This window comes from Schistocerca serialis, chromosome 2 (assembly GCF_023864345.2).
Source record: "Schistocerca serialis cubense isolate TAMUIC-IGC-003099 chromosome 2, iqSchSeri2.2, whole genome shotgun sequence".
NCBI lineage: Eukaryota > Metazoa > Arthropoda > Insecta > Orthoptera > Acrididae > Schistocerca > Schistocerca serialis.
Window position 1 is genome coordinate 566959692 of NC_064639.1, and position 15958 is coordinate 566975649.

At 38.9% G+C, this 15958-nt stretch overlaps 1 protein-coding gene across 1 annotated transcript in view; it reads right to left on the reverse strand.

Annotated features, from left to right (window-relative positions):
* Positions 1 to 1834: 1834 nt before the first annotated feature.
* LOC126456234 (chymotrypsin-like) overlaps positions 1835 to 15958 on the reverse strand; it is a 44304-nt gene continuing 30180 nt past the window's right edge. The window contains exons 6-7 of the mRNA XM_050091987.1: positions 4169 to 4281; positions 1835 to 1993 (exon numbers count right to left, since the gene is read on the reverse strand). Coding sequence (XP_049947944.1) covers positions 1835 to 1993; positions 4169 to 4281 — 272 coding nt within the window. The remainder of the gene's footprint in view (positions 1994 to 4168; positions 4282 to 15958) is intronic.

The window sequence follows — 15958 nt, forward strand, 5'->3', positions numbered from 1 at the left end:
AGTCGGTAATAACATAGCAGCATCGCTACTTTATTATGCACAACTTCTGCACCGACCAGTTGACAGTTTGCCATCAAAACAAGTCAGTGCCGCTTTATTTAGTAACTGCTCCCTACAGAGATCACCGCACACAGACACGCCATCTCTCTTTCCTTCCCTCTTCCCGTCCTGTAGTCGTCTCGCTTCATAACTGTAACACGCGATATGCCCTATCATTTTGTCGTTCCATATGCTCTACGTCGAGAAGCTAAGGGACGTTACGGTATCCTGAGTACGTGAGTGCGGTTAATAGTCCATACATCACGGAAAATTTGAACTTGCGCACTTACTCTTGATGAGACAAAGGTAACAAATAAACCAATAAACAGGATAATACATGTATTCCATCATTTTTGGGAGTGCAACAGTATTATCCTCTACGTATGCGCGTTTGCTCCACAGCGTTAAAACTCTTGCAAGTGACTCATCTTGAGAATGGTTGAGAGGTTGTCAGCCAAAGTATCCGACTTAGTAATACCCCGGATGCACTCCTGAAAATTGATGGAATATTCGATACACCGGGAAAACTTCAAGAAACACAGGCAGTACATGGTTTTTAATGCGAACTACAATACTTACAGCAATATAACGCCACTTATGTGATTGAATTTTGACGGTTTCCTTTTTTCTCATTAAAACACTAATGATTAATGCTCGATTATTGATGTTTTATGGAAATACTATAGATGAACGATGAATAAAAACAGAATGTTTAACCTATTACCATGCAAAACTGACTCGCTTCACCCAAAACTGAATAGAACAATTCTGATACAGCTTACTAGAAAAAATGCTAGTTTGATGTAACTATTGACATGATTTGTTAACGGTGATACGACTATAACTTTTTTACGCTGCCTGTTCTTCTTTGTGGCTTCCTCCAGCAAGACGTTCTTTCCTCCTTTTGACAGGCGTTTCGCGGGTATGGAAACACTAAATCCATGACGAACGCCGGTGACATATTTATGCAACTAATAGTCGCGTCTTATCATCTACAAATACCTTCATATTTGCAAGCGATGAGTTCCGTAAAACCACTCAGCCACTGTTTTTGTAGAGTCTCTTAGGCGGGAAAAAGGAAATCTTCAGGATTATTATTAAATTTCTGCAAATTAACGTACAACGTATTTATATTTATTTGTTTGTATATAAACTTACGAAATTACACACGAAAACACTAGAAGCGATGTTGCAGAGGTGCACTAAGCTGTGGACAAGAATTTATTCGTTACATGAAGTTGATGCGGAATTCTTCAGGAATAACCACTTCCTTCAACTACGATAGCGGCGGTCATCTCTTGGAATATGCTCATTGTATTAGAGAGCAAATGATTGACTGGCAGGGCTCTAGAAGCTTGTAATCCAGTGGATAAATTACGTACAGTACAACACTTCAGATTTAATAGAATGTCCCCTCAGCAAATTCTTCCAGATGTCACTATCAGCACAGTCTCTGAAGTTAGATCAACCGGAATGTTCCTGCAACAAGGCTTAAAAAGCTAAATGATACATAGAGAAGGGACATTGCTATAAACGCTTTTTCTTTGCCTTTCTTTCAGTTTTCCACATCACCAATTAACAAATGGACTAAATCGAAATTGAGATGCTCCCCGCGAATGTCCTGATCGCTGCATGAAACGACTGGCTGTCTCTCACAACGAATATCATTGCACGAAGATGTACACACGCGTATGTGTCTGTGCGGATACAGGTTGGGCAGACATTCTTCTCCGTTTTCGCTGCCACACTGTCTGTCGTCCAACGTCTCGGAGGCATTCAGGCAGCCAGCAGTCGTTCAGGATACCATGATGGACGTAACCACCTCTATCCACGTGAGGTAGGGCGAGACCAGGGTGAAGACGGTCCACGAGCTGGTGGGCACCGAGAAGCCGGCGATACCGATGAGCGTGTATCCACTGTCACTCTGCTGCACCAGCGCGCCTCCGTAATCACCCTGGAAAAAAAAAAGAGGATTCCATCCTTAACACATAAAAATAATCAAATGATTTCTTATGGGAGAAACACGGGAACAAACAAAAATGTAGCAATGCGAACGTAGTTTCCTGATTTCATTAACAAGCAACATTTACAGAAAGAACAACATCCATGATACATCACGGTGCACCAGCGTCACCATGAAAAACTGACATATAGAGACCTACATAGCAACAGCAGTAACGATAACCAAGGAGAAATATGGAAAGAATATTACAGTTAACGGAGAAGAAAAATATTTGACGTTTGCTGATGATATTGTAGCATAACTCTGTCACACAAGGCAAAGGACTTGAAAGACAAACGGATTCGGTTGTCTTCAAAAGATGTTATAAGATGACAGTATCATCAAAAGTAAAACAAAAAAATGGAATGGATATTGAGGGTAACAGGATACGAAATGAGCTACTAAAACTGGTAGATTGGTTTTGCTATTTGGGCTACCAAATAACTGAAGACGACCGAAGTAATGATGATATAAAGTGCAGAGTCGTAATAGCAAGAAAAAGAGTTTTTTAAGAAGAGGAATCTTTTTTCATCAAATAAAAATTGAAGTCATCTTTGGAGGTATATCTCTAGTGCGTAGCCTTTACAGCTGCTACAGGAAGACGCTGATACATTCTAATAAAGAGTTATTGAATTGAATTGTGTAGAAAGGAAATTATCACGCAAACAGACTAAAGAAGGGATTGCTTGATGATTATAAAAGAATTATTTTTTACATTCATGCTATTAATCTACATACATACATTTTTACCATTGCCACAGAAATAAGTGAACAGTTTACCTTTTATATCGTTTCGAAAATACATTTCGTTGATGCATCATCGTCAGATTAGTGTTCAGAAATCATTAGTAGGCTTCGCAGTATGGTTGGCCGATTAGCTGTGACAGCCATGAGTTTGGCTGGTCCCTAGTTTGAAACTTCCTGTCAGATTAAAACTGTGTGCCGGACCGAGACTCGAACTTGGGACCTTTACCTTTCGCCGGCAAGTGCTCTATCAACTGAGCTACCCAAACAAGGCTCATGCCCTATCCTCACAGCTTTACTTCCGCCAGTATCTCGTCTCCTACCTTCCAAACTTCACAGAAGCTCTCCTGCGAACCTTTTATAACTAGCACTTCTGGAAGAAAGGATATTGCGAAGACATGGCTTAGCCACAGCCTGGGGGATGTTTCCAGAATGAGATTTTCACTCTGCAGCGGAGTGTGCGCTGATATGAAACTTCCTGGCAGATCAAAACTGTGTGCCGGACCGAGACTCGAACTCGGTACCTTTGCCTTTCGCGGGCAAGTGCTTTACCAACTGAGTTACCCAAGCACGACTCACACCCCGTCCTCACAACTTTACTTATGCCAGTATCTCGCCGCGAAAGGCAAGGGTTCCGAGTTCGAGTCTCGGTCCAGCATACAGTTTTAATCTGCCAGGAAGTTTCATATCAGCGCACACTCCGCTGCAGAGTGAAAATCTCATTCTGGTCCCTAGTTTATTTGGCTGGTGCGTTGTTACTCTATAGCATGTATCTTCCCGTTGACGTACCACCGTAGTCGGCGTTCGTCTCGGCCATCAACGGAACGTGGAATTTTGCAGTTATTCCCCGAGGTGCCTTCGTCAGTTCACGAAACACTTTCAACTAAAAATCATACGAGAAATCTAAACACTTCGTCATTTCAGGAATACTGCCTCCTTGATACAAAAACTGATGATCATTTCTTTTTCGAATAAAGTTACTCACTCCTCCTCCCGACCCATGGACTTGTGTTCTCAAATACTCTATCTGAATTTCATCGAACATCCTTGAAATGAACTGCAGTGTAGCTCAATTTCCTCGAGACATGTAGGCTATTTCTGAAAATGTGCTGTTTTGTTGGAAGACTGGAATATTTAACACTGAATTTATAGCAGAAGGTGCTCGTATGTACATTAGTCTTTGGAGCATACAGCAGAGGGTGTCCCAGTTGTTTCAAGGTACGTATCATAAATCTAAAGATTCCATGGTAAAAGAAAGGATGACTGTCAACGCTCATGCTCTAATTCGTCACTTTCCATCAAGAAAGTTCACTTGTGCGCTCTGTAAGTACGTTCTTCATATTTCTGAGGCATATCAGACAGGAACAGAGTTCTGATACTCACGTTCCCGATCACCTCTCCAGTTGCGGTTGTCCCGCACATGAAGAAGCTAATAGCTCCACAATTTCCAATGCTTGTCATCTCCGAGTACAGCAGCTGCCGAGAAAATCCCCCTCCTGCGAACAAAAAGATATTCCACGATGCACTAAGAGTTTTAAATCATTCTCACCAATCACGATGCAGCAAAAATTTTCAACTGGTGTGTAATCAGAATTACAGTACACTCTGGAATTATTTTATAAAGCATAAATGACAGTGTCATGTTGCGAATAACAACCGTATTACATACTAACAGATCTTTGTAAAATACGCTTAGTAAAACTTTAACAGTGTACTTAGACACGTTCGTGAGATATTTTATAAAAGCTGTCGGTCCCCTTCTTTGTAAAATTTTGTCTAACGATCCTTACCAGTGTAACGCAAGCCCAAGGCTCAGAGAACAATTTCTTGCGAAAGAACGGCCGCAGAATTCGTATTGCTGACACGCTCCCAGTATCAGATTAGATTTTAGATTAGATTAGATTTACTTTCATTCCAATTGATCCATAGTGAGGAGGTCCTCCAGGATGTAGAACATGTCAAAAAACAACAATACATGACAAATATTTACAACTCAAACAAATAAGCTAATGCACCATTCCACAGGTTCCAAGTGGCATGGTCGTCATTTTTTAATGAACGCTGTATGAAAGAATCATTTTACAAATACTAATGCACTGAATTTAAAATAAAAAAAATTTATTTACTTATAAGGTAATAAACGTGTAATACAACTACTAAATACTTATTTACAATGAACACATTACTGCACTAAACTGGTGCAGAAGTTAGATTGTACTTACACACACACACACACACACACACACACACACACATTTACAATGAACACATTACTGCACTGAAATTATGCAGAAGTTGTATTGTAGTTATGTATATACACACACAAATCAGTTGGTTCTACTGAGAAATTCATCAATAGAGTAGAAGGAGTTGGCCACGAATAAATTCTTTAGGCTTCTCTTGGAGTGAATTTCATTGGTTGTTAAGCTTTTTATGGCTACTGGCAAGTTATTGAAAATGTGTGTTCCTGAATAATGCACACCATTTTGTCCAAGACTAAGTGACTTTAAATCCTTGTGAAGATTATTCTTATTTTTGGTATTGATTCCATGAATTGAACTGTTGGTGTGAATAAGTGATAAATTTTTAATGACAAATTTCATTAAGGAATAAATATATATTGGGAAGCAGTAGTTAGTATCCCTAGTTCCCTAAACAGGTTTCTGCAAGATGTTCTTGAGTTCACACCACATATAACTCTTACTACACGTTTTTGTGACCGGATAACTTTAGCTTGGCTTGATGAATTGCACCAAAATATAATCCCATATGACATTATGGAATGAAAATGAGCATAGTATGCCAGCTTTTTAATTTTTATATCACCTATGTCTGACACAATTCGCACTGCCAATAGAGATTTGTTAAGACGCTTCAGCAGTTCTGTGGTGTGCTCCTCCCAGTTGAATTTATTATCAAGCTGTAATCCCAAGAATTTAACACTGTCCACTTCTTCTATCTGCTTGTCATCGTATGTTAGGCATATACTCGTGGGACACCCCTTACAAGTTCTGAACTGTATGTAGTGTGTTTTTTCAAAGTTTAATGACAAAGAAGTGGGTAGGAACCAGTGTTTAATGCCCACAAATATTTTATTAGCTGACCTTTCTAAGACTACACTTGATTTGCTATTTATTGCAATGTTTTTACCATCGGCAAACAAAACGAACTTGGCTTCTGGTAATGTTACTGATGAAAGGTCATTGATATTCACAAGAAAAAGTAAGTGCCCTAAAATGGAACCTTGTGGGACTCCACATGTAATTAGTTCCCAGTTGGATGATGCCTGATAGCTTGATACATGTCTCTTTCCTAATAACACCCTTTGTTTCCTGCCAGTGATATAAGATTCGGACCATTTTGCAGCATTTCCTGTTACACTATAATATTCTCATTTACTTAAAAGGATATTGTGATTTACACAGTCAAATGCCTTTGACAGATCACAAAATGTACCAGTTGCTGCAATTTTTTGTCAAATGAATTAAGCAAATTTTCACTATAAGTTTAGATAGCCTTCTCAATATCAGAACCCTTTAGAAATCCGAACTGTGACTTTGACAGTATGTTCTTTGAGATAAGATGGTTATAAAGCCGATTGTACATTACTTTTTCTAAAATTTTTGCGAATGCTGGCAAAAATGAAATTGAACAGAAATTTGATGCTATTTCTTTATCTCCCTTCTTAAACAATGACTTAACTTCAGCATATTTCAAGCATCCAGGAAATATTCCACTGATAAATGACTGGTTACACAGATAGCTTAATATGTTACTTAACTCAGAATCACATTCTTTAATTAACTTAGTTGATATTTCATCAGACTCACTAGACGTTTTTGAATTTATGATTTTATGATGAATATTATTTCTGCTGGGGTAGTGAGGGTCAAATTCATGTTATGAAAGTTACTTGAAATGTCTGGTCTGAGGTATTCCAAAGCAGCATCTACAGAACCTGACAACCCCATCTTGTCAGTAACAGTTATAAAATGTTTGTTAAAATGTTCTGTGACACTATACACGTCTGTCACCAATGTATCATTTACTCTTAATGTTATTTGTCCTCTTCATGTCTGGTTCTACCGGTCTCCTCCTTCACTATATCCCATATAGTCTTTATTTTGCTATCTGATATGACTATCTTTTCCTTGTAATACATTTGCTTTGATGTCTACATTGCAGTCTTTAATATTTTGCAGTATTTCTTGTAATGTGCTATAGCAACAACATCAGAACTGTTTCGGATTGACAGATACAGTTTTCTTCTTGTTTTACAAGATACCCCTATTCCTTGAGTTACCCATGGCTTCTTTGTAGACTTTGCTCTAACCTTGGTAAGTTTTGGGGAAAAATAGTGTTCGAATAAGGTAAGCAATTTATTAGCAAAAGTGTTATATTTTTCATTCATGCCATGAGCACTGTAAACATCAGTCCAGTGAATGTCTCTGAGGAGTGTCCTAAAATAATCAATTTTTGCTTATTGATTACCCTCTTTAGCTCAGGTTTAACGGATTTCATATCCTGTTCAGTATTAACATTTAACAGAAGGAACTGCATGTCATGGTCTGAGAGGCCATTGACTATTGGTTTTGTAATATAATTCTGTTCATTGGACTTTTAGATAAAGATATTATCAATGGCTGTTTGTGAGCAATTGCCTACCCTAGTGGGGAACTTTACAGTGGGAAATAAGATGAATGATAGTGTTCCTAACTCAAATAAGTTCTTATTGGGAGTGTCTTTAAGGATATCTACATTGAAATCACCAGCAACCACTATTTCTTTGTCTTTGGTTGTTAAATGGGCCAGTACAGTTTCAAGGTGGCTTACAAACAGATTAAAGTTACCTGCAGGTGCTCGATATACACTTAATATCATGAAGGATTTTTTGTGAAATTCTACTTCTGTTTCAGATGCTTCCATATGCTGCTCTAGGCAAAATTTATGAATGTCTATGTTCTTAAATTTATGACAGTTCCTGATGAATGTGGCAACTCCTTCTTTCTCCATTTCTGATCTACAAAAGTCAGATGCTAACCTAAACCATGTAACACTTAAAAGTTCTATACCAGTGGTCACTTGATGTTCAGATGTATGAAATACCAGGAAGGACGAGTTGTTTTGTGTTAAGAAATACGGAAAACACTCAGAATAACGATCAAAATATCCACGGGGGTACTGCCGGTCTGCAGTGTCCAACGGGCACAATATTTCGGCGATCATACATGTCGCCAAAGATGACCTCGGTTTGAGGAAGGCCGGCGTGTACCAGATTCCGTGTCAGTGTGGCAAGTCGTATATTGGTCAGACGATGCGTACCGTCGAGGATCGATGCCGTGAACACCAGAGGCACACTCGACTGATGTATCCGAGCAAGTCGGCGGTCCCTGAACATTGTTTATCGGAAAATCACGCTATGGACTATGAACGCACGAGGATTCTGGTACAGACGTCGAGTTACTGGGACAGCGTTGTTAGAGAGGCCATCGAAATTCGCGCCAATGACGACCTCACAAACCGTGATTGTGGCTATAATCTTAGCAAGGCTTGGGAACCAGCTATTGGGTTAATCAAGAGTAAATCTAGCAAAAGTATAGTTGACGACCACGGCGGACAGAGCCATCACACCGACGTCATCTCAGACTCCGTCGCAATCTGTTCCATCGCGCGACAGTGGCGCTGGGCGCGGACGGAGGAGGGAGCGCGCCGCGTGCGGAGGGTATTTATATCGGCCGCCGCCGCGACTGAACCCAGTTCCCCCTGAGCAGCCACAGCGTACGTATCTCCGTACTGGCACGTTCACAGGAGCTCAGTCCGTCAGTTCACCTGGTGATGGCGACATGTATGATCGCCGAAATATTGTGCCCGTTGGACACTGCAGACCGGTAGTACACCCGTGGATATTTTGATTATCAAATACGCCGGGAGCAACTCAAGAATCACACTCAGAATAATGAATAAATAGTCGTTGATTGCTTTAAATTATGCTGCACATGTGACACAAATTATTACTTCAAGATTATCTAAAAATGTGTTTAGTGAGTGGCTTCGTCTATGCAGAAGCACGAAGAAAACATTTTTATCAATAAAAACACAAACAGTGGATGCTCAACATAATTAATTACTCAACTTAGAAAAAAGTTTCAACTTGTGCCAGTGCTTCTTCTTTTAGAAAATTGGTCTTATAAAGAACCAGGCATCAAGCTGGACCGAGGGGGATAAATTCAGAGGGAGCCTAAAATCGCGAGATGAATAAGCACTGTAAACCATCCATAGTTTGTTTTTTGGTGATGAGTATATTTCACTATCCAGCAACGAAGTAAAAATCCTTCAACATAGGGAAAAAAGTTTACAGACCATAATTCTGTGTTATCCAATTTACTGGACATGTACAATACAATATTTACAATACTTCTAAAGTTCTGTTGACCCTTTTTGTTTTAATGTGGTTTTCCTATTGTCCTTGTAAGTTAGCTGTTGTTTCCTCTGACTATATGAAGACGGACGGTGATGACTGAAAAGGTGCAATAAACATTTTTAAAAACAATCAATTTTTTATGTCCCAATGAACAGTTTAGGCGTCATCATAGTACTAAACATTCCGAATTGAAATCTATCATGGATGAAAGCAGACTGGCAGTGACAAACCGATCTTGTCGATAATATGCATACACGGCTTGGCACATCGTTAGTTCCAAAGTTTGCTATAAGATGTACATTGGGCGTTACTATGTAAAATAAACATCACAGGGGTAAATTGTTAGAAACGAGTGAAAAGTATGTCATAATTATTAACAGTAAAACAAAAATGCTAGACAAAAGGCAATTAATTCGTAAGTCTGTTTGATAACCACAATTTATCACTAGGCATAAGGTGCAGGAAATGAAATGAACTCATGTACCTGTAATCAATCAGCTACAAGTGTCTCGTTATGGGTACATCTATAGCTTAACGTAGAACGCGAATCACAGAGGAGTTTAGAAGTTTTTACGTAGACAGTGTTATTCAGAACTGAAAATCATGTCGGATATCGCGATGGATTAGAATTTTCTGCACATTGCAGCCACTGATTAAAGACCTTTGGATTCGAATAAATGGTACGGATAGTGAGAATAACAGGAAAGCTATTTTTAGTTTGATCACATCCTCCAGGCATCAATACCAGTAGATCTGTCCATACCAATGCGTGTCGAAGCCTTGATGAATTCGTACTGTATGCGGTAGATGATCTCTTGCCGAATAATGACATCAAGAAATTGTTGCTGTTTGGATCAGACTAATGCTATGCATAAATGCAAAAAATTGGTAGCTGCGAACCATAAGCGTATGTCTGATGGTATTGTGGATATCGACATGTCGATAAACATGTTTGGAATCCAACGAGCACCGTTGTCATGATGAACAACCGAACCTTCTTCATAGTTAATATTAGGACATATATACCACATAGTAAGTTGGATCCATTCCAGCAGCTTCTTTCAGAAAACAGCGCTATTGAATTTTGGGTTGCTAGCAAAGCCCACGATTACAAGATGTAAAAATAAAAATTGTAAGTAGGCTGTTAAGGTTTTTATGTTGGTAACGCCACGTAGCGCTCTGTATGAAAATCACTGACTGTGCTGTGTGCAGTCTGTGGCTGGTTGGCATTGTTGGAATATTCGCTATTGTAGTGTTGGGCAGTTGAATGTGAACAGCGCGTAGCGTTGCGCAGTTGGAGGTGAGCCGCCAGCAGTGGTGGATGTGGGGAGAGAGATGGCGGAGTTTTGAGAGCGGATGATCTGGACGTGTGTCCAGGAGAAGGAGTAAATTTGTAAGACTTGATGTCATGAACTAATATATATATTATGACTTTTGAAGACTATTAAGGTAAATACATTATTTGTTCTCCATCAAAATCTTTCATTTGCTAACTATGCCTATCAGTAGTTGGTGCCTTGAGTAGTTAGAACCCTTTATTTATCTGGCAGTATTGGCGCTCGCGGTATTGCAGTAGTTCAAGTAACGAAGATTTTTGTGAGGTAAGTGATTCATGAAATGAAAGGTATAGGTTACTGTTAGTCACGGCCATTCTTTTGTAGGGATTATTGAAAGTCAGATTGCGTTGCGCTAAAAATATTGTGTGTCAGTTTAGTGATGATCATAATAAGTAAAGAGAGAAATGTCTTAGTACGTTCAGTTTTGCTCAGCTGTTTGAAAATCAAATAACGTAAGGGGTTTACCAGCACAGTAATTCATTAATTTTTCTAAGGGGATGTTGAAAGGTGGCTACACTGAGCCACAGCACCAGAGATTGCGCCAAAGAGTATTATTCAGCCGCCTCCACTGGCAGTGATTATTGAGAAGTAGCGGAGTGCAGTGCTTGTCGAGAACTCGTAGTAGTCAGTGCTTGCTGAGATGTCGTAGTGAAGAGTGCTTGTTGAGAACTCGTAGTAGGCAGTGATTATTGAGAAGTTGCGGTGGGCAGTGCTTGTCGAGAGGTCGTGGTGGAGAGTGCTTGTCGAGATGTTGTAGTAGGGAGTGCTTGTTCCATGTTTTATGCAGTTGTTTGATGGGCTAGACAGCAGATGTTGTTCTAACGGAGATATTGTAATGATTAGAGTGCTTTTCATCAATATATATGAAGGTAACAAAACTCGCTTTTTTTTTCTTCATTATTTCAGTGTCTTAAATAATGCGTCATTACAGGTTCAGTCAACAAATCATCTGGCTCGTGTTCTTGTATTAGAGTGTAATTCCGCTTTCCTTACGCAATTATAGTATTTCTATTTTTTAATTATTTCAGTGTAAATGATATTTAAAATTTCTTGTCTTATTGAAGAAGAACCGTGCCAGATGTGTACGTTGAATCACACTTCCACACACAGAACAGCTACACTTGTGCTTTGTTGGCTTCATAGGTTTTATAGTTGCAGGGGACTTAATTAATTAATTGTGTTAACGAAAATTTTCACTTCATTCTTTGTTGTTGTTCAATGCAGTCAGATTGCGTACAAAAACTAGTCAGGGCCAACCGTTTACGAGACTTCGTAATCGGAAATACAGCTACAAAAAAAATTAAAATTATTTTCATTCCATATTAATTAAGCCCCCATGCACGTGGCGACCGCTGCTTTAGATCGTCCCTTGGAATTCTTCTGATTGTAAAAATAGTAGACAGTAGTATTGTTGTAGTAATTTGTAGTTTAGTAATTGTAGTCTATATTGCATGTGTAGATTTGGTAATTGGCATTCTTCTAATGGTATTTTTCAAAATTTAATTTTTGTTGTCTTGTCTACGGGTTTGACAATTTAGTGCAATTATTTCAATTTTTCGTTAATCGTGTTTGAGGGAAACATTTCGTGTGAATGGTATTGTTGGAGATAAAGAGTCATCGTGTGTAATTTTCGTACAGTGACGAGTTTTGTATGTTTTGTAAATGATTACGCGATCGATGAAAAAGGCAAAAATGTTGAATAGTGAGAATAACGAAATTGTTAACATGGCGAACTCGCCAACACAGGAGAAAAGGATGATGAATAATGGAGTTGAAAACAATTTAACAAGTCGAGAAAATAGGCCGGAAAAAGTTCAAAATTTTTCACAATCGAAAAATTTTCAGAATACGAGATTAACGACAGAAGAGATGGAGCAGTTGATGAGTGCAATATTAAATTTGGGATCTCGGTTAGACTCACAAAAGGGAACAATGGAAACACGGTTAGACTCACTGGGATCACAAATAGGAACAATTAAAACAGAGATGGGAACTTTGGTTCAAATGGTTCAAATGGCTCTGAGCACTATGGGGCTCAACTGCTGAGGTCATCAGTCCCCTAGAACTTAGAACTAGTTAAACCTAACTAACCTAAGGACATCACAAACATCCATGCCCGAGGCAGGATTCGAATCTGCGACTGTAGCGGTCTTGCGGTTCCAGACTGCAGCGCCTTTAACCGCACGGCCACTTCGGCCGGCGTGGGAACTTTGGCAACACGTTTAAAAACTGAGATGGGAACAATGGAAACACGGTTAGACTCACTTGGATCACAGTTACGATCTAAATTAAAAACAGAAATAGGGACAATTAAAACTGAGATGGGAACGATGGAAACACGGTTAGACTCACTGGGATAACAGTTGGGATCTGAATTAAAAACAGTGGGTTCACAAATAGGAACAATTAAAACAGAGATGGAAACAATGGAAACACGGTTAGATTCACGAATAGGGACATGTTTCAAAAACATGAAAGACGAATTAAAGAAAGAAATTAGAGAAGAAGTACAACCGATTTTGAATTCTCACAATAATAGATTAATTGCAGTAGAGATTAGACAAAGGGAACAGGATAGAGAACAGGAGGAAAGAGATCGCGTGATAGTACAGAAATTTTCAGAGTTAAATTTACAACGTGCACACGATAAGGAAGAAATATTTGAGAGAATCGAGGAATCCTTACCAAATGACAGATTAAATAACCTAACACAACAATATGAACAGTTAACTACCAAATGTGTCAATACTGAAACCCGAGTCGCGACACTTACGGAAGACGTAAATAAACAGAAAGAAAAAATAGGTGACTTATCGGAAAGAGTTGAGGAGATTTCAGATAAATTGACAAATCTTAGTTTACATGGGGATAGAGATTCGGATGATACAGCTCCATTACCATTTGCAGAAACCGAAGAGTACCAGAACATAAATAAGCATGTTGAAAATCAGGGAAAATTTAATGAACGCGTTAAAAGGGAAGTTGAGGCATTACGAAAGCAAGTCAAACAAATTGAAGGCGAATTCGTAGGAAAAGACAGCAGAAGAAATTTAGAATCACAAATAGCAGAGGGCTTTGAAGAAAATAATTTATTTCATTTACGAGAAGCAACAAGAGAGCGCCAGGCGCGCGAACTTGACAATAATCGACATTCGGACTGGGACAGATGCGGTAGGTCTTTGTCGCCACGAGGCGAAAACTTGGATTATAAACACTTTTTGACTGTTCGGAAATTTAAGATCTTTCGCAATTCTAAGAATGACATACATCCATGTGCATGGTTAGATCAATTTATGTATGCACTTCCACCAAATTGGCCACTAAGTCACAAACTGGAAATTATGTGCGGCTATTAATGTCCTCAGGGGATTCACTACACTAAGTGAATATGTGCCGTAGCGTGCATAGGGCCCCGAGCTGTAGTGGTGCTATTTCCCTTTTAGTTTTCTGCACCGCTGCCTACTCTTTTACTATTCTTTGCATCTGTGAAAACAACTCTTCGACTATCAATCTATCTAGAGAGTAAGTAAACAATAACCGGATATGACGATTTTACCCAAAAGTGATTTCGGAAATTACCGTTTGGACTTACTGTACCTTCAGGAGCATTCATTCGTAGTTTAAACGAAATTTTACCTGTTTATCTTCGTGACAATATTACTTCATATGTTGACGATATTCTTATTGCTAAACATTCTTGGAGTGAGCACAACAAAATTTTGGATTTATCATTACGTATTTTTGCACAAGTTGGCATTACTGTGAACTTGGAAAAATCTGAATTTGGTCGTTCTTAGGTGAAATTTCTTGGTCACATTATTTCTGTAGAAGGTATTCTTCCTGATCCAGAGAAACTAGACGCTATTCGTAATTATGCTGTACCTACCACAAAACGTGATGTTCGTAGTTTCCTTGGTGTCTGTAATTTTCTTAGACGCTTTGTTAGATTGGACAATTTGGCCACACCTCGTTTTTGCGAACTATCTGGAAAGTTCTTTTTAAACGAAAATCGGTTGACAACTCTTTTTGGTTAGTTTGTATTCCTGATGAGTCGGTCAATAAATTGATTTGGTACACACATTTCAGTTATGCACACTTTGGTCCCAGAAAATGCTTTCATAAATTACGAGAAAGTTGCTACTTCAGTAATATGGAAAAACGTATTCGATCTGTTCTTTCCAAATGCAAATTATGTCAAAAGGCTAAGCCGCCAACTATTTCTCACAGAGCACCGTTGTTTCCTATCATTCCAGCGAAATTAAAGGACATGGCTGCAGTCGATTTGTTTGGTCCAGTGGTTCATTCTACTAATGGTTTTGCGTACATTTTGGTAGCAGTGGAATTGACATCAAAATATGTGTGTTTTACACCTTTACGCAAAGCAACAGCTCGTTCAGTATCTAATGCTTTCATTAAACATTTTCTTAAAGAAGTTGGTCATGTTGATAAGGTTATATCAGATAATGGATCACAGTTTCGTTCTAAAATTTGGCTTCGTACTCTACGGCGTCGTAAGATTAAACCAATTTTCATTTCACTTTTTCACCCTCAATCTAACGCTTCAGAGAGATGGATGAAGGAAATCAATAAATTGTGTAGACTTTATTGTCATCAGAATCACAGAACATGGGATCAGTATCTTCATATTTTTCAAAACATTCTGAATGAACTCCCTAATGATTCAACTTCTTTACCGCCTATACTGATATTAAAAAATAAAGCACCGACAAATCGCATTTCTGAAATCGTTCCTTTTCTGCCTACACAGAAACTGCGGTTTTCTGAAGTTGTGAACCTGGCTCTGCAAAACATTGTGTCTGCGGCTGCTAGAAGAGAGAAATCAGCTAAGCGTCCTGGTCGTTTAAAAACTTTTTCAGTTGGCCAAAAGGTGTTAATTAAGTCTCATCGTTTGTCTCACAAAGGAAAATGCTTGTGTCGCAAATTTTTTTCTGCTTTGTAACGGTCCATATAGAATTCGTAAGATTATTCATGATAACACTGTCGAAGTAGAAACTCTTAAATCTCGACGCTCTAAGGGAATACATCATATATCTAACGTTAAAATTTTTGTGGAATGACATACTTTTGAGAAACTAACAGCTAGATGTAAACATGCAGAGAATACAAGGATACCGCGCTGTGTTTTGGCGGCGGCACATACTCAAAGCAACAATCAAGCCTGCGCGCCGCACAAGGCAGTCGTTGACCGCAAACAATTACTTCCTACGTCACGCGCCTACAGCTGATCGAGCGCTCAGTGCGAATGCACTGACAGCCGTAAACGAATACACTGTCTAATTTCTCCGATTAAATTCAGTATAAAGCTATAGTGACTTGATGAATTATGTTATTAACGTACAGTATTTTTCAGGATACGGTTGTGTAAAATATTTAAGAACTTCAGGTAAATTCTGT